The sequence below is a fragment of the Ceratotherium simum genome, chromosome 24 (assembly GCF_057802395.1).
Source record: "Ceratotherium simum simum isolate JZ-2026a chromosome 24, ASM5780239v1, whole genome shotgun sequence".
In the NCBI taxonomy this organism is placed as follows: domain Eukaryota; kingdom Metazoa; phylum Chordata; class Mammalia; order Perissodactyla; family Rhinocerotidae; genus Ceratotherium; species Ceratotherium simum.
In genome coordinates, this window is record NC_141923.1 from 38984240 (window position 1) to 39008245 (window position 24006).

A 24006-nucleotide genomic window follows, 5' to 3' on the forward strand; every position below is an offset into this window, starting at 1 on the left:
TGACTCTCTCTGTGTCTTGGTTTTCTCATCTGTTAAATTGGAAATAGTACCTACTGCATAGTGTTGTTGTTGGGATTAAATAAGATATAATATATGTAAAGTGCTTAGAATAGTACCCAATAAATATACGCACTAGTACTCAATAAATGTAAGCTATTATCATTATTCTGTTGGGCAGGTGGATAGCCTGCTTCACATTTGTCCATGACGTTATATCAATTTGGATAAATAAAGAATAAATTTCAGCTGCCTAACATTATTAAAAAAAGGATTAAATGTGAACTGCCTGGATTTTTTTAAATAGCCAAATATATTGCTCTCTGGAGGATTATTGCAGTGACCACCAAGATTAATTGTTGTTGTTACTGCTTAAGTGACGGTTTGCTTTTTGGAGGAAAGGCTGTCATTTAGAGATGCTTTCATAATTCATGTATGCTGAATTAAGGAGTTCTCCATGTAGATGGTCTGATTTTTAAGCTTTATTAAAGTTATTATGTCAAAAATTGGATTAATTAAAATTTCTCCTGAAGATTTTAGCTTTACTGTTATGTTAATAAGCCTTTTCTTGTTCCCTGTGCATCATCAAAACTCCCATTCAGCTTCAAGGTATGGGGTCTGATTTAGAACTTAGAAGACTTAAGTAATTAACCATGATGGTCCTGTGCATGTAATTAGCTTTTGGTTAAGCATGTATAGTCATATTCATAAGCAGCCTTGTTTACTTTTTGTTTGTTTATGGATTTATTTTAAATACCTGAAGCAGGTAGCAAGTAAAGAGAAAGCTTGGTCTGACTATAAGAAATGTAGTTCTTATAGCCTAAAGCCAGATATTTTGAAAGTGATTAAGTCTAGGGGCATAGAATAAGACATATTTCTTGGCTTAACTCAAATCCCAAAGTCTTTGACTGTAAGTTACATTAGGCTTTAGGCGACCTATGGGGGTGGTGGTGGGAGGGGAAACTCATTGGTTAAGAATAATTTCTAAATTTACAACTTGTTTTTGCTGAGAGTTGCAGTGATGCTATATACCTTCAAAAATATTGACTACTTGTTCCCTTATATCTGGTGGAGAAATCCTGTATTTTCAGATATCTTGTCCACTCTCATCTCGGGCTTATTCTCAAGTCGATGTCAGGAGGCAGTGCTCTAGAGGTATTATCCGTGAGGCCTTGGGTATTTGGGCTAGCACTGGGGTTGCGGGATGTGAGGAGGGGAAGAGGGTTGTGGAGAGGAGTCATGTGGATCCTGTGAATAGGAATCTAGCCCTCACTCCCCTCTGCTGGGGCTGCTAGTGGCCATAAGGTGGGTGCTGTTAGCTGTTGCACTTACCTCCAGGAAGCAAGTGCCCCACGCTGTGAGGCCTCTGCAAAGCGTTTACTGGGAGCCTGGCAACTGAGGCTGGTTGCAAGTGACTGGCCAAACATTGTTAAAAGTCCTTCTTGAATAGTACAAAGGGAGTGTGGGAATGTGGTTAGAGACCCAGGTGCTGTGCCCAGCTCCATAACTCATTCATTGTGGGACCTTAATGATTGTCTCTAATTTGCTTGTTGAAAAATGGAGAATAATGGTAACATAATACCACCTGCTTACCTCTAAGAGTGTTCTGAGGATTAATGAGTTAATTGCCTTGCGTGAAGGCAGCAGACCCTACTCTGGGCATAATTTCATTCCCTTTCTAGGAAAGCTCCAGTTTGGGGGAGTAAAACAGTGGAAGGAAGATAGGAGTGGAATGGGCTATCTACAACTTAGTTGGTGTGTTTCAAGTCCAACTGTAGATCAGATTTCCGTTCTAGCTGGGGAATTTTAACCTAAAATTTCTACATATTTTTTAGAAACGACAGAATACCAAATGTCTGACCTGCTGTTTGTGGGAAAAGAACAGATGTTTATTCTGAGAACATATTAATGAAGATGTTAGTGGTTTTTTCTCACCATAAGGGAAGAAGATGGGTCAAAAGAGAGAACATAGATTTAAGTGGTTTGCTCTTATCGTCCATTACTGATGTGCTCTTTTTGAGAGAGTTGGTATTGCTTCATTTTGTTGATTTTCCATGTTTCTTTGACAAAGAAACTTCATAGATATCAAGCCAAAACAACACAAAAAATATAAACACATACACACAACAGTTGCTTTAAATACCAAGGATGTCAGCATGAAATTAAAATGAATCGACTGACATTTCTGCTTTGAAATTTTTTAGTAAAACTAATTTAAACCAACAGTGAAAACTTCTGTCTTTACCTTATAATGGGAAGTTTGACCTTTTTCAGTGTTTTTCGCTTAAGGGTGTTGACATTGAGGTGTTTTTGGTTAAAATTTGCTACAACTTTCTAATGGCTCTTGGGATTTTGGTTAATCTGGTTGTGGAACAGCAAATGCTGTCAATTGTGTTGGTACCATGTAGTTTTCAAAGTCAAGGTCTCTGAAGTAGTGGCTATGGTATCCCCTCCCACCCATGTGTAACTGTTAAAAAGAACACTGTTGTCATGTGAATTCTTATTTTTTTGAGCTTGTTTTTGAAGTAACTTTCACAGAGAATTCCTGTTACCTAGAAATTGATGACAGACTTACACCATTTCCTTTTTTTTTCTTAGACGTTCCATCCTCAGAGCAGCCTGAACTGTTCCTAAAGAAACTTCAGCAGTGCTGTGTCATTTTTGACTTCATGGACACGCTATCTGATCTTAAAATGAAAGAATACAAGCGCTCCACTCTTAATGAACTGGTGGACTACATTACAATAAGCAGAGGCTGTTTGACAGAGCAGACTTACCCTGAAGTAGTTAGAATGGTGAGTTTCTTTTTTTCGCCGCGGACACCTTTAAGCACCTTCCATAGGGACTCACAGGTGTATTTATTGCAGAGTCAGGTCACTGGAGGTCACCTCCACAAATAAAAGCCAACCTTCTGAGAGCTAAGCAAAAGTAGTCAGCACAATACAGAATTTGAAGAGCATGATTTCATGAGAATGAAATCCAGAACTTTTCACCTATGACAGTATTGGAGGAATCAATGACCTCAAAATGTGAAGCCAAGATTGCTAGGGTATTATTGGATTTCTGGCATTGGGAAAAGAAAAGACACAGGAGAATCAACAGAAGTGTTAGATCTGTGTTTGAAAAATAATCAAGCCTGTTGGATATCTTGATTTTTTTTTTTTCTCCCTATTCATTATGGTATATTAGAAATGGCTTTAAGCTTAATAAAATTGTGATTTGTAGAATCTAACTAAAGCCTCTCTTGGCTTTATAAACTAATCATTCTCTTTATAATCTGAAAATCCGGGGTGATGTCTTTCATTATTTTTGAACAGCGTCTTATACTTTGTGTGGTTATTAGGAGTTATGAGAAGAGACGTTATTAGCATAATGTAAGTAATTATGTTCTTATTGTGTCAATAATTATATTAGTTTTTCAAAAACCAAGCCAAAATATGGCTTTCTGATAGATTTCTGTGGGAGGGTTGCCTTCCTTTGCATCCTAGAAGATCTTGGATCTAGAGAGCACATGCTATTTGGAAGAGGTGGGGCTGGTCCACTAACTCCTGAAATTGTGCTGCAGAGATCCAGAAGGGTCAATGCATCACTGGCAAGCCCACTGGGGAATTTGGCACACCTTCTGTGTACTGCTGAAAATCTGTCTAGCTTTTCCATTTAACTCTTATGATTTGTATTCAACAAATGTAGAAAAGAGACATCTATGATGGAGTATATATGGTTAACAATGAACAGTTCAGATTTGGGAAGGGACCTGAATTATCACAACTTGAGAAACTGTGACTGATACATGAAGGTCATTTGAAAATAACGTCCAGTATATTGCTCAGATACATATCTGAGCGTATATTGCATTTGTTGTTAATTTACAGGAATGTAGTGCTAGAGTATTTTGGAGGTTAACTGTTAACACTGTGGCTCTTGAGCAGTGGTTCTCAACCAGGGGCGATTTTGCCTCCCAGGGCACTTTAGCAATGTCTAGAGACGTTTTTTGGTAGTCACAACCAGGAGTGGGAGGGGGCCTGCTACCAGCATCTGGTGGGTAGAGGCCAGGAATGCTGTTAAACGTCTTTTGATGCACAGGACAGCCCCTATAACAGAGATTATAGCCCCAGTGTCAATTGTCCCCTAATGTCAATACCCTTCTCTAGAGTTTGTATGCTGTCTAAACCTCTTAACCTGATACTTAGGATCCTCTCTAGTCTACCTGCCTTCTGCAGAGCATGGTCCTTTGGTTTTAACCTACCCATGTCCTCAGCCAACAGAGGTATCCGCTGTTTATAACTTTCTTCTGTATCTTTCCATGGATAGTCTATGAATATGTAAGCATATACAAGCATATAAGTATAAATATTATTTTTTGTAAACACACAATGGTGGCATACTAAATACACTCTCTGTACCTTGCTTTTTTCACTTAGCAATATATAATGTATATCAGTTCATCCCTCATTCATTTTTATAGCTGCATAGTATTTCATTGTGTGGATGTACCATAATTTATTTAACCAGTACCCTATGAATATCCTTGTACATACATCAGTTTGCCCTTGTGTGGGAACATCTGTCACATTTGTTGATTTGTTCTTTAATAGCATGCCTCTTTTCCCTGTTTCTGGACCTCCATGTATTCCCTGCCCCCAGCCTCTAATTCTAATTCTCCTCTTCTTTCAAGACCTGGCTTAAAGTGCTATCACTGTTTTCTGAAAAGCACAGAGTTTTCTCCTCTCTTTAGTTCCTCTGCTTCTTGGCAACCTACGCTTTTGGAATTTGTTCATTTGCTGCTTTTTTGTCCTTTCCCACATTTGTCTGATTTTTCTAATTAGACTATAAGTACTTCTAGGCAGGAACTGTGTCCTGCACATCTCTGAGGCCTCTGTAAGGCCTCCCAGCCCAGGCCTACCTGGAGATTGTTGAACCAGTGAATGGATTCCCTCTTAAAATGTGGCCATTTCAGGCTGTCGAATTATGGTGGAGATATTGGGTGTCATTGGATTATAGTCAGTTTTTAGACCCAGTATTTGGCTTAATCCAAAAATTGAACCAGCTTGGTCCTAAACCAGCTTTAGTCTCTTAAAGGAGACCATTTTCTCTTCTCACTTACCAACTTCCTCATGCTCCCCCCCAAGCAAAACAATTTAAAAAAAGACTCCTGTCATTTGTGTGTGAATGTTGTGTTTTAAAATATTCTTGAGGCCTACGTCAGGAGGTGTTGGATCTGCAGCATGCACACTAGTCTAGGGCATTAGAAAATTAACTTTCTAGATGGTAGTTTAGGGTTCTCAGAGGTGTAATTTATTTTTCATATCTTGTAATTTGTGAAATTGCTAACTACTGATTTCACATGGTTCTTAGACAATGTGGGGCATTTACAGAGAAGAAGGTAGCATGGTAGAGTAGAAAGAGATGGGACTAGGGAACCACACAAACCCGGGCTCAAGAGCCAGCTCTGGCCGTCCTTGCTCCATCACCTTGGATGGAGCCCTCCGTCTTTGGGGCCCGCAGTTTTCATGTGGTGCTAAGAGGTACTTAGTATCAGGGAAGGGTGACCATAGTCCCTCCTACCCTGCTCCATAAATAGTCTACCCAAGGAAAATTGTTGTGCTTTGTTTGTACATCAAGGTTCTCACCACCTCAGATACACATACAATCTAGTAAACAGGGTGCTTACTGCACAGTAAGGAGGGTTGGAACCAAGTCCCTACTTGGTGCCCTCTACTCCCTTCCTTTTTGCCACCTGTGAGCCCCTTGTATATAGAAATTCTGGTGCTGCCACTGCTCACTTTCCTCATCTGTATTGTCCTTGCCTTTTGGGTATTTTGTGAGGATTGGCAATGATGTAGCTAAAGCTCTCAGACCAGTCCCTAACACGTGTCAGGCATTCAATAATATTATTATTATATTTTGATGATTTTGTTATTAGATAGCTGATTTTACAATCCTTGGTAGAACCCAGAGTTCCTCTTTGTGGACTTAAAATGCTCTATCAGCAGGCTGGCCCTATGGTGTGGTGGTTAAGTCAGGCGTGCTCCGCTTCGGTGGCCTGGGTTCACAGGTTTGGATCCCAGGCTCAGACCTACACCACTCATCAGGCCGTGCTGTGGCGGCGACCCACATACAAAATAGAGGAAGACTGGTGCAGATGTTAGCTCAGGGCTAATCTTCCTCAAGCAAAAGAGGAGGAAGATTGGCAACAAATGTTAGCTCAGAGTGAATCTTCCTCACCAAAAAAAAAAAAGGCTCTATCTGCTAGATGTGTTGTATCCTCTGTCATTCTGAAATGCTGTAATTCCAATCGTGCCTGTTGAACAGTCACTGTCTCCACCTATTCCTCTTTCTTAATACTGTAAAATGAAACTGCGTCACTAGGCTTAGTGAGGGAAATGGTAGTGCTTTTAATGAAATATCGATGAAGCGATAACTAGGTTTTACAAACCGGGATGAGTGATGACTTCTGATAGCGTGTTCTGGTGTTAGCATTATTACCAAAAGCCTTTGATCCAACCTGATGGGACCTATACTTTGAGAGTTGCTATTCCTGTTAGGGGACAAAAAGAGTGACAGATGAAAGTAATCTATGAGTTGTGGAAACCATTTTTAGCATTTGAATGAAGTCTGGATACCACCTACAGACTGCTAGAATTAAGAAATTATGTGTAAACAAAACAAAACAATACAGCATCTAACTTACCCACGGAAGGGTAGTGTGGAGTAGTGAAAAAAGCCCCAGGCAGAGAACGTGGAAGTCACTGTCCTTATTTCTCATCTTCCACTTAACTAGTGGTGAGATCTTGGGTAAGTAATTTCCTCTCTAAGGCCCAGTTTCTCCTGTTGTAAGTGGAGGGAGTTGATGATGGTCTCTCTCTCACATCCTTCCAGCTCTGAAAACGACCAACTATTTTGGTGAACACAGTCTAAGAAATTTAGAATGGATTCTGCCATTCTTAAAGTTTACAAACCATTGTCCAAAGTAGTTGCTTAGGTAAGTGGTTTCTCTCATGTATTTCTCATGGGGCCTGTTAGTTCCCTTAGGCTTTGGCACATTCTGCTCTGTATCATCTCAACTGTCAGGCTTCTGTCCTTGAGGCAGTGTTTTTACCACATTATGCTAATGTTTTCTTTTTGGTTCTGTTGCCATGCATCCATTTGAAAAAGATTTCTTAGAATTTCTGACTCTCCCAGTGATCTTGTGTTAATGTTTTTTACCTGAACTTGATCTCTGCATATTTTGTATTCTTTATATTTATTTGCACATCTTCCTTTTCAAAAATGTCTCTTTTGGGGATAGTTCTGATGTGAGATGAAATCTCATTGGTGAAGACATTGTTTTAGTTAACTCCAGTTAATGTTTATTGAATGACTTAGAACCACACCTTTACATTTTGATAATAAAGGCAGGAACCTGCCCTGTCACCAAACTCACAGTCAGGCAGAGAGGATACTGGTGAACAGATAATAAACATAATCTCATATGTGCATTAATAAAAGTATGAACAAGGCAAGGAGTAGAGAGAAAGGGTGATTAGTCAGAGGTGGGGGGGATGGTCAAGGAAGGCTTGATAAAGTGGGTAAAGCCTCAGCAGGGTATTAAAAGGTGAATATGTGTTTTCCAAGTGGCTGAAATAGTGTTGAAATGAAAAAGAGAATTACATGATGCAAAGGAATTTCCAAACTCCATGATGTATTCAGAGAAACACAAATAGTGCTGTGATACAGCATTAAGTGTGTGTGTGTGTGTGTGTGTGTGTGTGTTGGGGAGTGGGAGGAGGTGAATGGTGGCAGTTGAAGATGTAGATGTGGGCCAGATCCTGAAAGAAGTTCACAAACAATGGGTAACCATTGAAAAGTTTTAAGCAGTTGAGTGACATGGTTGGATTTGTATTATAATGGCAGTGGGCCAGATAGATTGGAAGGGGGCTGAAATTGAAGGCAGAGAGGAATCGCTTAGGGGACTTGTGTCAGAAAAGTTGTGGGAGGCCTAAACCAAGCATAGGTGTGGAAGTAGACTAGGAGAGAAAAGGATGAGTCTCACTTAGGAGGTAAAATTGAAGCCACTTAGCATTTGTGTGGATGTTTGGAATGTGAGAGAGGAAGGGGTCTAGGATAGCTTTGGGAATGAGGTAGTTTGTGGTATTGCAGTATGGGAAAGGTGCAGCAGGAGGGAGAGGAGGTTTTGGGTGGGAGCTGAGGAGTTGATTTTTGGTGTGTTAGATTTGAGGTTATGGGAGACCTAGTTGTGGAAAGCTGGAGATGGAGATTGGTAATTATCAGCATGGGAGCAGGACGGGAGAAAAAGAACAATGATGGACCTCCAGGTGATACCAGGGAATCCATTGTGCTTTAGTGCAGTGGTACAGGTGGGAGTTGGTGGGTTGAGGGATGCAAGAAATATGAGGCAGTTGAGATGCTGACTATGGATAATGATTGCATATACTGTGTACTGTCTTCATTAGAGTAAAATCCTGTCATTTCTCTCCTGCAGAAAGCATACCTTGTCGCTCTGGTTGTTTGCTATTATTTCCATATTTTGTCTCTATGACTTGGCTTTTTTGGTTCCAAGTCTGCCCCACTCCTAATCTGTGGTTCAGTCTCTATATACCTCAAATTGTAGAATACGTGATTTTCTGAAGCTAATGTAGTTTTAAGGTAAAATACATTGAACAATTTTTTCTTCTTTTCTATTGCAGTCTTTCCTTTGGTCCTTTCTGTTGTTTCTTGGCTACCATTAGCTTTGTTTTTCCACACTCTCAAATTATACTCTGTCCTTTGGTTATCTAAGTGCTTTATCTTTCATACGTTCTTTGATTTAACTGGAAATCTGAGCTCCGGTTAGCCTCTTAATAGAATAATACGGTTTTGTAGAAAATTATAAAGTTGCAATTAAAGGTCTCAGAGTCTGCCCACACAGACTCTCAGGAGTGCTTTGTTAACTCCACTACTAACTCCACTATGTACCCTATTGGCTGAAGGACAGAGAGTTTCTTTTTATAAAATAACAACTATCTAAAAGTAGCCTTGGGAACAATAACTGCCAGGGGGAAATATGAAATTTCCATTTTTCATCTTCCTGCATCTGATAAGGAATAGAAGTATACATCCTGGCCAGAATTTGCCTTGGAGGTGACTCTTCAGACCCAAAGGAGATAAGATCTGTAGGTGCGAGCGATTGGGGAGGGGCGGAGGTGGGCTGCTTACACGATTGGAAATATAAATAATGGAAGAGAATTGAGTGATATCTGGGAATGGCATTTAGGAACTGAAGTTATTGGTAAATTTTGAGGATAGGATAAGTCTAGAAGACAGGACCTGAGAATTAAATTAATTAAAAATAAAGAATTCCTTGGTACTTAGGGAAGAATGTAAGGTTATGATAATGAAGATTGCCAGAAGACATTTTTAGGATGAGATCAGGAAGAATTCACTGCTCAAGGTGAGGAGCAGATTATAACGTTTATAATTTATCAGAGGGTAGAAAAACTGGCAGGCACTTTGTCTTTTCCTTAGTTACCTTTTTAAACTATCACATTATGCTCCTTTAGTGAATGCTCATGTAACAATATTCGTTTAGCATCTCAGGGTGTCTATGGATTGGTTTCATGGGGTCAATGGACCCACTGATGTTGACTGCAAAATTTTGTGTGTTTTGTGGGAGAAGATCTGTAGCTTTTGATTAAATTTTCAAAGACGTATCTGACTTCGAAATGCCTTAAGCTTGATTTTTACCATGTGTGCAGTGCTCTGCTAGATGATGCTCTGTTGGAAAATATAAGATGAGATTGGAAAGGAGCAGGATCTTCCCATTTATGGCGGTTAACTAAAGATGAAAAATGAAGTTGTTAGAATGATTTCACCAATAAAACCATCTGGGCCTGGAGTTTTCTTTGTGGGAAGGTTTCTGGTAGTGAATTCAATTTCTTAAATACATGTCTGAGTCTTCAGATTTTCTGTTTCATCTTGTGTCATCTTTGCTAGGTTGTTATAATAGTTTACAATTTAGAGTTGTAGTCAAATGCTTAATCCTTAGAGGTTCTTCACAAAGGTGTGTACTAATGAAAGAAGGTCACCAACACCTGTACACCTTTCATTGTTGGCAGCATAATAATCTGCAGCATCTACAGTATATGAGTTAATTCAGTCTTCATAACAACCCTGTGAGGTAGGTAGTATTATTATATTTATTATTTTATAGAGGGTGTAAAGGAAGTAGAGAGAGGTTAAGAAACTTGCCCAAGAAACACCTGGGTAACTGGCAGAGCTGAGATTCAAATCCAGGCTGTCTAGCTCCAGAGCCATACTCATAACTGCTGTGCCTAATGCTTTCCTAGAATCATTCTTTCCAATGGGAGTGAGGCCTGCAACCCCCTAAGATTGGACTCTTGCCTCTGTACTGTGTTGTTTTCCTTGAGCTCTTCTAAATAGGTAATAAGGTCTCTGATTCACTCATCCTTGTATCTTTTGCTGCTTCTGACAAAGTGTCAGGGTTAAATGTTCATTTTTTGCTTGAGAAACAGCTTCCGTTTCACTCCCCCTCCCCCCACCACCTCACTACCCTATATAATAACTACACTGCCTTTGCGTTATTCTTGAATTAACAGTGCTGCTTACCCTTTTCTCCTGCCCCACCACTCCCTCCATGTAAGAGTGCATGGTGATGGTGGGTGAGGAGGAGCTCAGGAGGAGGGCTGTGTAGTTCAGAACTCTCCTCTGTTCCACCCAAACTACAGTCCTTGAGATGATCCTGTCCCCTAAGTTCATGTCCTCTCATGCTTCTTCTGTCTGTCTGTCCCACCATTGGAAGCAGGCAAGCTCTGTCGGCAGCCAAGACAACCGTAAGTTGCTTGGTTAGCCTGGATTTGGAGCAAGGGAGGTCAATGATTGGAACATCCCTCCATCTCCATGATGGCCCCTAATCTTTGGAAGCACTTATGTGTGTACAGCCCGCTTTTCCTCTTTGTTGTCCTTCACGAGTCAGTGGTATAGACAGATAGACCTGGCCCAGTCCTGCTGTTTACTTAGCTGTGTGATCTTGGAAGTGTCTTAACCCTCTAAAGCTTTTTACCCCACTGTAACTTTATAGGGTTGTTGTGATGTCGTGGTTGTTATTATTATTCATGGTCCCACCTCTGCCACCTCTGCTAGACTTACCTTTTTCTTTAGGTAGATTAATTTTCCAGTTACAATGAAGTGTTGCTAGCCTGAGTGCTTTTTTTTAATCTCTTTAAGGTGACTTTCCATATCTTTTCTCTGATGATTTTAAATTTTAATTCTCTCTGGGAAATTTTATTTTCAAGTCTTTTTTCTTTTTCTTTTTTGGAGGACCCTGTAAATCTTCTTGTGCCCGTGTGTGTATAATTATATATACATGTGTATATATACTGCCATTAGTTCACCTAAATAAAATTTTTCCTGATAATACTTGCATATTCATGTTCGTACTGTATTAATAATTTACCATTTCTCTCCTGCAAACATTCTCTCTTAAGAAATCTGACAGGGATTTTAATGTACTTAGTTTTAATTTAAACTCCCTAAGGAGTGGATTTTTACTCAGGAAGCTTTTGAGCTACTCGTGATTGATATTTGCTTCATTTACAAGTTGTAGTCCTTTTGTCTTAACTGCTTTACAGATTATTCGGAGTTTTCAATATACTTAAAATTGTGTGACAGCTGCGACTTGTCTAGCGCTGATCCATCCAATACTATCATCTCAGTGTAATGAGAACTCTCCCTCTCCCCTCCCCCCAAGCTGGCAGCAGAATTTTGCAGGATAAGTTACAGTACTGCATTCAAGTTTTGGTTTCTCTTTTCTCCCACCTTTTAGTTTAACCTTGAAACTGAAAATATGGTTAGAGGTGTAAGCAATACTTCTGGAAAAATCTACCAAGAAAATGAATGATAAAATGATTCGGAAATATTGCCTGTATATAGGGTATCTATAAGTGGGCCTTGGCTAATTCTAGCACGTGGTGTTAGTTTATTTGGTTCAGCCGTCTGCACTGAGGAGAGAGAAATGAGAGGGATTTTTTGATTGATTCTCTAGGGAGAAAGCTGGTTGCACCACAGTGGTGCATTATTAGCAGGAAAAAACGGAGAAAATGAGTGTCCTCATTGTGGAATTCTCAGAGACAGAAATGCTTGAGGCAAGAATTTGGCAAGAAAACAACGAGCAGGTCATTTCCAGGAGATAGTTGGCTACCGATCAATATTAAAAGCCAAACTTGATCTGTAGATAAAAACAAGAAGAAATATGCTATCCAGTGACTTCTGCAGAGGAAGTTGCCTCTGGAAAGTGCAGATAAGATAAGGAACTTTTAGAGTAAAAATGCAATTGCAGTGATGAATAGAGAAAGGTGGGGGTTGGCTGAGTAGTGGAGAAGGGAAAACTGGAAAGACCAGAGCCTAAGGCAGCAAGCAGGTCCTGGGCAAGGAGGAGCATGGCTGTGAGGGCGAGGGGCCACTCATTTGCAGCGAGGGTGTTTCTGAATAAAAATAGGACTGTAACTGTTTGGTAAGTTGGAGAGCAAGTTTATTTTTTAATAAAACAGATAAGCGAGCTATATTGGAGAATATGATGTTTCCTGACCGTTCAAAAATGTCGGTAACAAACACGAATGGGGCTGGGCAGATAATGTTAGGTACTAAATGGGCTGCTTTGAAGTACTGTGGAACTTCCCTTCCTGAAGAAGTTAAGGCCCTTATGAGAATAGGGTAGGGCACTCTGGAATAATGCAGGCCTCTTCCTTTTGTGGAACTTTTGCCTTTTTCTCTTAGAAGAGTTAGAAAAATTTGTTAAGCTTAGACAGTAGAGAAGGTGCTGGAAAATTGAGTTTTGTATTTGTGCTATCATCAGGTACAAAGTGGGGAGTCTGTTATGCCCTATTCTGTAAAGTAAAAGTAGTTATTTGAGGGGTGAAATAATGGGAAGGCAATGATCTCTCTCTCTCTCTCTTTTTTTTTTTTTGTGAGGAAGATTGGCCCTGAGCTAACATCAGTGTCCATCTTCCTCTATTTTGTATATGGGACGCCGCCACAGCATGGCTTGATGAGCCATGAGTAGGTCCACGCCCGAGATGCAAACCTGCGAACTCCCAGCCACTGAAGCAGAGGGCGAGGACTTAACCGCTACACCACCGGGCCAGCTCTGGAAGGCAGTGATCTTTAAATGCACATTTAAAATGGAAGCGAACAGGGTTCGTGGTCAGTTCCTGCCCTTACAGCCCTCTCTTGGTTTCTTTCTGAAGAACTTCCTCCCGCTCTCCTGCCTTCTCCCCAGCGTGAGGCTCACATGCCTCAGTGAGGCCCATGAGGGAGGGCTGTCTGTCCTGCCTTGCCTTGGAGTGGCCTGTCTTACTCAGTTTATCATGAAGCAGTAGTATTGGGTAGAGAGTGATGCTAATCTGTGGTCAGATGTAGTTCAGGTGTGTTTTTGTTGTCATTATTCACCAGCTAGCTCAGGGCTTTGTTTTATTAATGAAGGGGCACAGAGACAGAGAGAGACATACACAGGGGCACAGAGTAAGGGACAGTGACAGTTTCAGCAGTGTTTCCTGTTTATTTTTAGTGATTTCAAATAAGAGCACATACTCAGTAGCCAGAAATATACATCAGGAGCCTCAAGTGTTTTGTGTTTTTTTTTTAAATTCAGAATTCAAGAGGTTTAATTTTTCTTTTGGCAATTAGCTGATTTTGAACCATAAGGTGTTCAAGCAGATGTTGGAATATATGTGTTCTCAAAAAAGCCCTGTGTTATTGTTGGTTTATAAACTTGTGCACTTTCGCTCTTACAGAAATCACTTAATTTACCAATTTTAGTACCTTCCTGGGATATAGGACCCACGGTCCATGTCACACAGGGAAACGTAGCAAAACCCTGGAATCACATGGCCAGCCTGTGTGGGGCGTGAGTGCCTGACTGTGAATGCCAGCAGTACGAGGGCCTGCTCCGTATTTCTACACAGTAAGCACGATGACTATTGCAGTGTTTACACCTCTATTTTTGGATTCCAAGATTTAATATCAACAATCTTCACTTTTGGATTCACTGCTACATTTCCAATTTTGGAGACAGTGCAATATAGTTGTCTCTGTGTGTGAAATATCATTTCCCTGTGATGGTTTTGTGTGGGCATAACACACTCTAGAGAGAATTAAGTTAACGTTATTGTCACCGTTTCAGCAGGTAAAAAGTTGCTTCTTATTTTGAGCAAAGTTTAATCTTGAAATAGAAGCCTAATGGGAGTGGAGGGTTCATGGTTGGAATTTGTGGGTAGTAAAGTGGAGAGGCAGGGATGGCTCTCGGTTACAGAGGTCTTGGCAAGCTAAGTAGAGGAGGTTAGGCTTAATCTTGTAGACATCAAGCAGGGAGTTGCTAGGGGTTTTGAACAGGAGGTGAAATGTAAATGATATTCTTATTTTTCTTTCTCCAGCCCCACAAAGAGTGTCTCTGCCCTTCTGCAAGCTCCTTTAAGGAGGTTTAGGCTGGCAGATTTAAGCCAGGATGGCCAATGGCAGAGGGCCGTTGTCCTAATCTAGTCAGATGGTGGCAAAAGAAGAGGAAATAGAGAAGGAATGTAAGAGAACGCCCCATCTCCTGTATTTTTTGCCTGTGCTCATCAAAGAAAATTTGGAAACCAGAGAAAAAAATTACTCTTAGTTTCGTTATTTAAATTCAGTTGTTCACATTTTGGCTAATTTTCTCCTAGTCTATTTTTTTATGAGGTTTTTCCCTTAAATTAAAAAAAAATTTAGATCTACTTAACATGCAATACAATTTTAAGAACAGGTCTTAGGCGGTGAATGGTCAACCAGTTTAACAGTTCTAGATACTCATATAGCCATAACTCCAGATCTAGAACATTACCATCACTCAAGAAAATTTCCTTGTGCCCTTTCCTGTTTTTCCTTATTAAAAATATTTTTTCTAATCTTACTATATGTATAATTTTGTATTCTTTTTAAAAAAATTTCTTTAACTTTATGATGTAAATATGCTTTCATGTAATTAGTTATCTTTTAAAAACATCATTTTAATGGCTGCCTAATATTACATTAAGTGGATAGACCATTGTTTAATTAACTTTTCCATTTTGGGACATTTAAACTGTTTCCAAATTTCCACTATTAAAACTAACACCACCACTAGCACAAAGACACCTTGTGAAGGAATTAATATAGTGACTCGTTGATAAGTTGCATAAAGCAGATAAAGGAGAGGAAGAGTTAAAGAAAATTCTAAAGGGTTAGACAGAATGTGGAAGATGAGAAGAGAATTCTCTTTTAGGGGGAGGTGGAGGTCAATGAGGATGAGATTAGTTTTGAATAGATTGAATTTGAGATCTAGTGAGATGTCAGAACTACTCTGTGTATAACTGGAAATAATGGAATTAAGGAGATCCTAGTGTCCTGGGAACAGAAGTCATAGTAGAAAAGGTGACAGAGAACTGAGTACTGAGAGAAGAGCGTCGTGTCAAGGATTCAGCTTGGCTCTACCTTGAGTTCTAGTGCGGATTTTTTTTTTGAGATTTGTGTGCTTGTTCCTTGGGTGAAATGATGACTTGGAGGCATTCATTTGACTTCTATATTCAGTATCCCAAGATGGAGAATGTGCTTTACTTTCTATTTTGCTTCATATGGAGACTTACCAATGTGGTTGGTGCTAATTCTGAGAAAGAAAACTGGTGTGGGATCTCTCACTTGACCTTGGCTAAGGTTAGAGCAGCTGCCATTTGGTTTTCTTGCAGTTATACTGGATTCTTTCCCACTAAAAGGGGATTGACATTCGCATCAGAAAGTTAAATTACTTGAATTAGCAGAAGTTACTGGAGAATGGAACAAATAATTTAATAGGAAATAATTGCTAAGTTTTGGGTAAATGGAGGAATTCAGTGCGTGCATGTGTTTACTTTACTTCCTTTACCTCCTGAAATCACACAAAAATTACTGAGAAGAAATAAAACCCACAAGAACAAAGCAAAGTGGAGAGGAGATCTCGGAATCAATACTTTGGAAACTAGAAAGCAAATGAACTGGTGGTCGCTACCTTGGCCAATCAGAGAAAGCTGAGCCCTAAGCAGCAGCAAGGAAAGTCCGGAAGTAGCCAGCTCACGCCACATTAACTCTGGGAAGGTTCAGAAAGATACCTTTCAAAGTAAGGCGGAGTGGGGGCAAAAACAGGAGACTTGGTGGAAAGTCTCCATAAGAAGTAGCCGGAACTCCCAATCCTACCCCACTCTCCCCAAAACCAGGCAGCCAGCTGACTGCGCCTCCAAATCCCAGCAAAAGACTTAAGGTTCACTCTCTGGAGAGGCTAAACTGGAGGGAACCTGGGCTCAGGGACATTAGGCACAGCTGAGAGCAGTGGGTACCTTTCTGAAAGTAGGGGAGCACGTTGAATGGGAAGATCCTCAACCCTCTTCTCCACTCGGCTCCCAGATTCCTTACACCTCTGGTCAGGAGGTAGGTGATTCTTCTCTGGAGAATCAGACAAACCCAAGAGAAAAGACCTAAAGGCACCAAAGGAGAGTTCTTAGGGGGGTGATAGTGGAAAGGATGGTAGTGATAAGGAAATAGCACAGCCTGTCTCACTACAGGTGAGCCCACTACGCGGACAGCTCCCATTCTAAATATGACTGGATGTGGCATTGTAAGAGCACAGATTTGCTAGGTTTGAATCCTTTCCCTGACACTATCCTGACATTAATACTATCAGTCAGTTTGCATGATTTAGAACTTGATATAAATTACCCGGAGGGGGCTCAGTTCAAATGTCTTCTCTTTCCCTTGCATCTTTCTCTCCCCACCCTCAATCACTTTTTCTGCCTTCATGGCGTCTCTGTCATCTGATGGGCTGGTGATAGATCAGAAAGAGTGGGAAAAAAGACGAAGTCCTTTCCTTCACACACTTTCTCCCTTTTGTCTCCTTATAACTAAATGTTGATGTATTCCTCAAAACTGTACCTTGTATTTACATTTGATCTGTGTTCAAATTCTAATGATTCTCTCTTCTCCATCTGTGGTGGACAGATTCCTTTCTTCCATGTAGTTGTCAATGCTCTGATCCTTCTAGAAACTGAATTTCTAAACGGATCAAATTATTTTTAGAAACAATCAGTATATGTTAAATCCAGTTTACACCAATTGATCATAACAATTGTCAACTAAATACTGTTACCAACAGCGGCAGCAGCAATAACAACAGTGAAAACAGATTTTTTTTTAGTCTGTGTAAATCTGAAAAGTGTGTATACCTAGGAGATTATGAAAGAAATGCTTGATAAGAAAATATAAGTAAAAATGGTAACATCCTTGTGAGTTAGGAAGATAGTACATGCACAAGAGTTCTATTACTTTCATCTTGTCTTTTGAATTTGGCTACATATTTAAAAATTTTAATTGGGCAATATAAATTTTTAAACTTTTTTTTGTTATTCCTTTTCTTTAGCTGTTAAGCGTCTTTTATCATTTTAAGATGTTCCTCCTGCCTCATTTCAGACATTAGGTTTAATAAAATAGCTGCTATGTCCTAGAAAGCCCTGCTAATACAGATTTAAAGTGTGACAATGAATGTGTAACAATAATAGGTTGTAATCACTGACTTTAGAAATCTTTTAAATCCTCTTCTAGCTTTCCGGATGTTGTAAAACAAACCTCACAACTGTCACAAGTGCGTGTTTCTTAGTCTCAGGTAAAGAGTGCACTGTCTTTGGTTCTGGTTCGGTGAATGTTTTCTCAAAGGTATAGAGCTTTGTCCACAAAGATGGTTTTATGATAAAAATGTGGACAACCTTGCTAGAGTGGCTTGACCACACCTCTGATTCCCATTATTTTAGTCCCTGTTGCGTTGCTGACACCTGTACTTGTGACAAATAAGGGCACTGGGAGATTGTTTTGGCTCAAGGAATCATATTTAACTCTAATGAACATGTTTGGAATAATAATTTCTGGAAATTCGTGTCTGAAAATTTTAAATGTATTGATAATATTATGTAGCAATGACAGTTACGTATTTAATATGTTAGAAAATAAAGTTAGTCCTGCAGTGGATGGCTCGTAATCTAGGAAGTTGTCGTACTGATTTAATTAAATTTCTGTTCTTTAGAGTTAGTGCTAAGGATATGTCCTTATGTTAAAATAAGGGATTTTAATGATTTCACAAGTTCAGATAACTTTTATTTGTTTATTTTTGGTGAGGAAGATTGGCCGTGAGCTAACATCTTTGCCCATCTTCCTCTATTTTGTGTGTGGGAAGCCACCACAGCATGGCTTGATAAGTGGTGAGCAGGTCCCTCCCTGGGATTCGAACCTGCAAACCCTGGGCCCCCGAAGCAGAGCCTGTGAACTTAACCACTACGCTGCCAGGCTGGCCCCCTCAGATAACTTTTATTTTTGTTTTGTTTTTGTGAGGAAGATCAGCCCTGAGCCAACATCCGTGCCAATCCTCCTCTTTTTGCTGAGGAAGACTAGCCCTGGGCCAACATCTGCGCCCATCCTTCTCCACTTTACATGGGACACTGCCACATCATGGCTGACAAGCCGTGTGCTGGTGCGTGCCCGGGATCTGATCCCGGGCCGCCAGCAGCAGAGGACGCGCACTCAACCGCTGCGCCATGGGGCTGGCCCCTCAGATAAATTTTAAATGGCCGTGTTCATTCATATAGATGGCGAGGTTTAAAAAGAGACTTTATACCTAGTCTGAAGTGAAAACTACAATAGATTTATCGTGGTGATTAAAAGACCTAGTGTGGCTTTAGAAACGAATTGCTGATTGAACAAATTGCTAGTAAATTAAATTAAGTGCTAATTGAAAGTTTAAAAATTTTACCATTTGTTTCCTAATCAAAGCATCACCTTAAAAGATGTTTATCTGCTCTGATTCTAAATGCCTTGAACATAGTTACAGATGCTTTGGTGTTTTTCTCCTTGTTTGTACTTATCAATAGTTATTTATCTATAATTACTATAAAAAGGGCTGAGAGTCAGGTTTGAAAAGTCTTTTATCATTGGGACCATTAAGAATTCTTAAATTTGGTGTTACCAAAAGTAACTTGACATTATATGTATGTTGTTTATTATTTATTTCTTTTATGTTGGTGAGGTATCTAGGCAAATTTTGTTAGTATATTAGTTCTTGTTCTTAGAGTTTGAATATTTAATACAAATTTTAGCATGTTTAGAAATAGTCTTCTCTGTTCAAATGTTTGCTTTAGAGATTTAAAGTAAGTCTTATGTTCACATTTTTTATTTTGGATGTAATTGTTTTTAAAAATCACATCCATGGTAAATGTTGATGAACTACTATGAGATTTTTCTCATTTTCTTTCAAGATCCAGTTTTACCGTATCTATTTAAATGCATCATTTGGGCTAACACAAATAGTATGAGAATAATGCATGATAAGCTAGCTTCAACATTGCATTTATTAGGTCCTCCCTCTGGTTCTAAATCTTGATTAAATCATTTCGGTTTCTTTTCAATAGATGATGATTATGGAATGAATAAATGAATGAATAAACTGGATGAAAAAACTCAGGGATATCACTGAAATTGTTACTTGCATGAGGTCGTAATACAAATAGTGCTATAGGAAAAAGGGCACTTTTTAATTTGCTTGAATGTTCTCTATGTCACATCATTCATATAGTCCTTTTTTTGTTAGAAAATTTACTTTTTAGATACAATCTCAAGAAAATTCATTTCATAGCTGTGATGTCATTATTGTTGTGTTTACAGTTGATATACAGTTGTATTGTGTAATTGTATGAATTATAGTTTCCCAGATAAAAGAGGGAGAAATGTTCTTGAGGTCAACTAGTTCATCTGCTTTTATCCAAGAAAGATGATCCCTAGTCGTCTGGCAAGTATATTGTAAAGCGCAGAGAGGATGACTTAAGGTGACTTGTTATACTGTAGTAAAAGTGGTCCTCGATCACACTACATGTGTGGTTTACCTGAGCCTTAAATATTAATAGTGCTAACAAGTATATAACTAAAGGAAATCAGAAGTATTTGTTAAATGGTTGTTGTTTTTTTAATAACTCTCACTGTATTGGCCTTACCTTCATTTTTGTTCATTGTTAATCTTGGCAGATATTTAGTGAGTAGCTACTAGGTGCTAGTCACATTCTATTCTTTTATGAAATGTGCTAGTCATTTTCTTTAAACAACAACAACAAAATGTCAACCAAAATCATGGTGCAAAATTAGTAGTTTCTGTGGCAATAAAGAGATAGGGGACAGTGAGTTTTTTTCCTGCAGTAATTTAAATAACTATTTAAAAATATTAGTAGTGGGCCGGCCCCGTGGCTTAGCGGTTAAGTGCGTGCGCTCCGATGCAGGCTGCCCGGGTTCGGATCCCGGGCGCGCACAGACGCACTGCTTCTCCGGCCATGCTGAGGCCGCGTCCCACATACAGCAACTAGAAGAATGTGCAACTATGACTTACAACTATCGCTTGGGGCTTTAGGGGAAAAATAAATAAATTAAAAAAAAAATTAAAAAAAATATTAGTAGTTGCATTTTGATATTGCAAGTCAAAAAGTAATAAGTTGTTTCTTTAATCAGAACCTGATGAAAATATGCCTAAATACTTCTTCCTCTTTTTCTTATCAGGCCATGCACGTGGGAACCTTTTGGTCTCCTCTTTCACATTTGGCCAACTTTGAAATTTATTTTTTTGTACCGTAGTTAACAGGAATCAGCAGTAAACTAAATAACTGAAAAATAAGAGAGCAGGTAGTCCCTCTAAGCAAGCAGCTGTGAGTCCTAGGCCCTGCCTGCAGCAGTGTCCCCCCGCCTTGCTCTCCCTCAGTGTGCTGTGGGGCCAGTTCTGAGTCACAACCGAGCTGGAACCAGTAGAGGTTCTTAATTAATATTAGTGTTATTTTAGGATTGTCAGATTTAGCAGATAAAAATATAGGGTGCCTCATTAATTTTGAATTTGAGATAAACAGTGAATAATTTTTAAAATATAAGTGTGTTCCATGCAATATATGGGACGTACTTGACCTAAAAATTATTTGTTTATGTGAAATTCAGATTAAACTAGTGTCCTGCATTTTATCTGGCAACCCAGCTTCCCTCCATTTATTGTATATTAGGTGTAGGCATTTAGAAATTAATAAGAAGTCCTTGAGGGGCTCAAAATCTAAATGGGGGAGATGAGAGGAAGGGATATGGGGAATAGGAACACCAGAGGGGAAACTGTTGCAGTAATCGAGATGTTTGATGATGGGGTCCGAACCAGACAGCGGGGATGAAGAGATTGTTATAGTTTATTTCCCTGTTAATGCTGAGCAAGGTCATCAGCTTAGACCTGAATGCTCCCAGGTAGATAAATAGTACCTATGGGTGCTATTGAGGGCCACTGGCAGGCCAAAAACCTAGGAAAGAGTTGATGGGAAAGGAGAGATGGGAAAATGAGAGAGTAATAGAAATGATAAAAAGAAATATTTGGGGGAGTCAGAGGAAAAAGAGAGGTATAAAGAAGTCAGATCCATCCATGGTCTTCAGGGGTGGAGGTGGAGGTGGTGTGTCAGAGAAAGATCCCTGAGAACCCTCCATGCATATCATGGCACTGTGTTGCCTTGGAAAACTCACAAGCTCTTTGGACCTCCCTTTTCTTATTTGTAAGATGAAGGAGCTGGATAAGTTAGTCTCTAATAACTCAGTGGAATCCCTAATTCCAGGTTTTTCATCTTTGAGGGGGAGTTATCCTGATTTTAACACCCATTCCTCCCATTCCCCTAGTCTTGCTTTCTGCCCTTACAACCACTTTGGAATGAAAATGAATTGACTATCTCAAAGACACTTATTTCTTAAACTGTTTTTACTTTGCATTGACACCAGCATAGATTAAAATAAAATAGTTGAAAAATAAATCCTTCTTATGTACTTCAAAAATTTCTTTTGTTCATTTTTGATAATCCATTCCTGAATGAATAAAATAGAAGGCTTAAGGCTAGAGCCTCATATATTTAACTACATTATAGAGACAGTTTGTGACTTTAGAAATACCTGGATGCATTTTAATCTACCCACATAGACTCTTTACCAAACTGCTGTGTGGTGGGGAGTGATCCTGGTGGCTACTTGTGGTCATGATGTATTTGCATAAGCATGCAGCTGCCGTTACCTATGTATTAATGTTGCCTACTTAATAATCCATTTAAAACCTGGGCTGTAAATCAGAAATGGCTGCCAGTGATAAAGGAAGATTTAATGGAAGCAAATTTACCATTTTGGGGAGTGGTTTTTAACCATTTTTGGAAGTGTTTTGAAAATCTGATGAAGGCAACTGGATTTTTTCCCAAATTGGACTCACATATACAAAATGTTGCAGAAAAATCAGGGGATTTAGAGACGCCCCCTGCCCCTCAAGCCCATCCATGGATGACCCAGTTTTAGACTCATGATTTTGGAGCTCAACTCTACAGCTAAACTGATCCATTCATTCAGGCCTTCAGCAGTTCATTCATGAGCTACACTAGAGGCATTATGGGAGGCTCTGATTTTTAACTGTCTCCTGACGGGAATAATCTTGTTCAAACAAATTCAAGAGGCCATTTTCATCTTGAAAATAACTCATACAGTGTATATCTCTGAGTTAACGCTTTTTATAGATTTAGGGCTTATTTGGTGTGTCCCAAGAGGAATAACAGCAGCTACCTAATTTATCATCCATATTCCTCTTGCTTTAATACAGCTTTTCTTAATTTCCCTTTGGTTATCCATTTCCATTCTTATCTTTATAGTATAGTCACACCATTTTCAATTGTCTTTCTCCCTACATCTTTATTTATAAACATTTCTTTGTGCTTCCATATAGCCATCATCTTTAATGCTGCCCAGTATTACACTAAGTTGATGTGCCTCTCTGATGTTGAACATAAAGGTTATTTCCAATTTTACACTGTTTGGAGAGTGTTGCAAATGACTGTTTTAAGTAGTTTTTTCAGTCTTGTCTTGGATTAGTTTTTTAGGACAGATTCTCAAGGATGGGAACAATGGTTCTTTCATTCATGACATTTTTATTAAGCACCTATTATGTGCTAGGCTGGGTCAGAGGCTTGGTCATTTCCATGACACTTGATGTGCTTTGACGTTCTTTCCAAATGTGCTAGAGAACTGCCTAACCCGTTGAGTCAGCTCTTAATTGTCCAGCCCAATAGATCTGCACTTCCTCATTATTCATCTGGTGAATGTTTAGAAGTACACTAAATAACGTATTACAAGGAAGGCAAATCTCAAGAAATGGCAATGTATGGCTAAGTGAACTGTACATGCCTTTAAGACCGTTTGCTGTTTGGATTGTTTACACAACTTGATGTTCTTTTGATATGATAATTGAGAGAGGAAGCTTTGACCGAGTCAGAGGTTTAGAACATCTTAGGTACAGATATACAGAGTTAAACATCTTAGGCTAAATAACGTGGATTTATAAATTTGGTTAAAGCAAAACCAAAATACAGTTTTTTTAATTTTTTTATTTTTTGTGAGGAAGATCAGCCCTGAGCTAACATCCATGCCATACTCCTCTTTTTGCTGAGGAAGACTGGCCCTGAGCTAAAATCCATGCCCATCTTCCTCCACTTTTATGTGGGATGCTGCCACAGCATGGCCTGACAAGCGGTGTGTGGGTGCGCACCTGGGATCCGAACCCAGGCCGCCAGCAGCAGAGTGCGCGCACTTAACCGCTACGCCACGGGGCCATCCCCTACACAGTTTTATTAATGTATTCAGACTTTCATTTTGTGAACATTTATTGGATGCCTCAAATGTGCTGGGAAAACGAATGAGAGTGTGACACCGCATATTCTTGATTAGTGGGGAGAGGCAAACACATATATAAACAAGTAATTGCTATAGCACATGCTACACTGTAAGAGTTTATATGTCCAAGAGTACAGAGGAGCAGGAGTTTCTATGTCCTTTCACCCAGATTTTTTAGTATAGAGAAGCTTTTTTTTTACTTTTGTGGTTTACTTTCATCTCTTGGGAAAGGAAAAAAACTTG

The 24006-nt window shown here is 39.4% G+C and overlaps 1 protein-coding gene across 2 annotated transcripts in view; it reads left to right on the top strand.

Annotated features, from left to right (window-relative positions):
- PPP2R5E (protein phosphatase 2 regulatory subunit B'epsilon) overlaps positions 1-24006 on the top strand; it is a 141601-nt gene that overhangs the window by 73624 nt on the left and 43971 nt on the right. For both annotated transcript variants that reach the window (XM_004426228.3, XM_014784284.2), the window contains exon 3: positions 2596-2792. In XM_004426228.3, coding sequence (XP_004426285.1) covers positions 2596-2792 — 197 coding nt within the window. The remainder of the gene's footprint in view (positions 1-2595; positions 2793-24006) is intronic.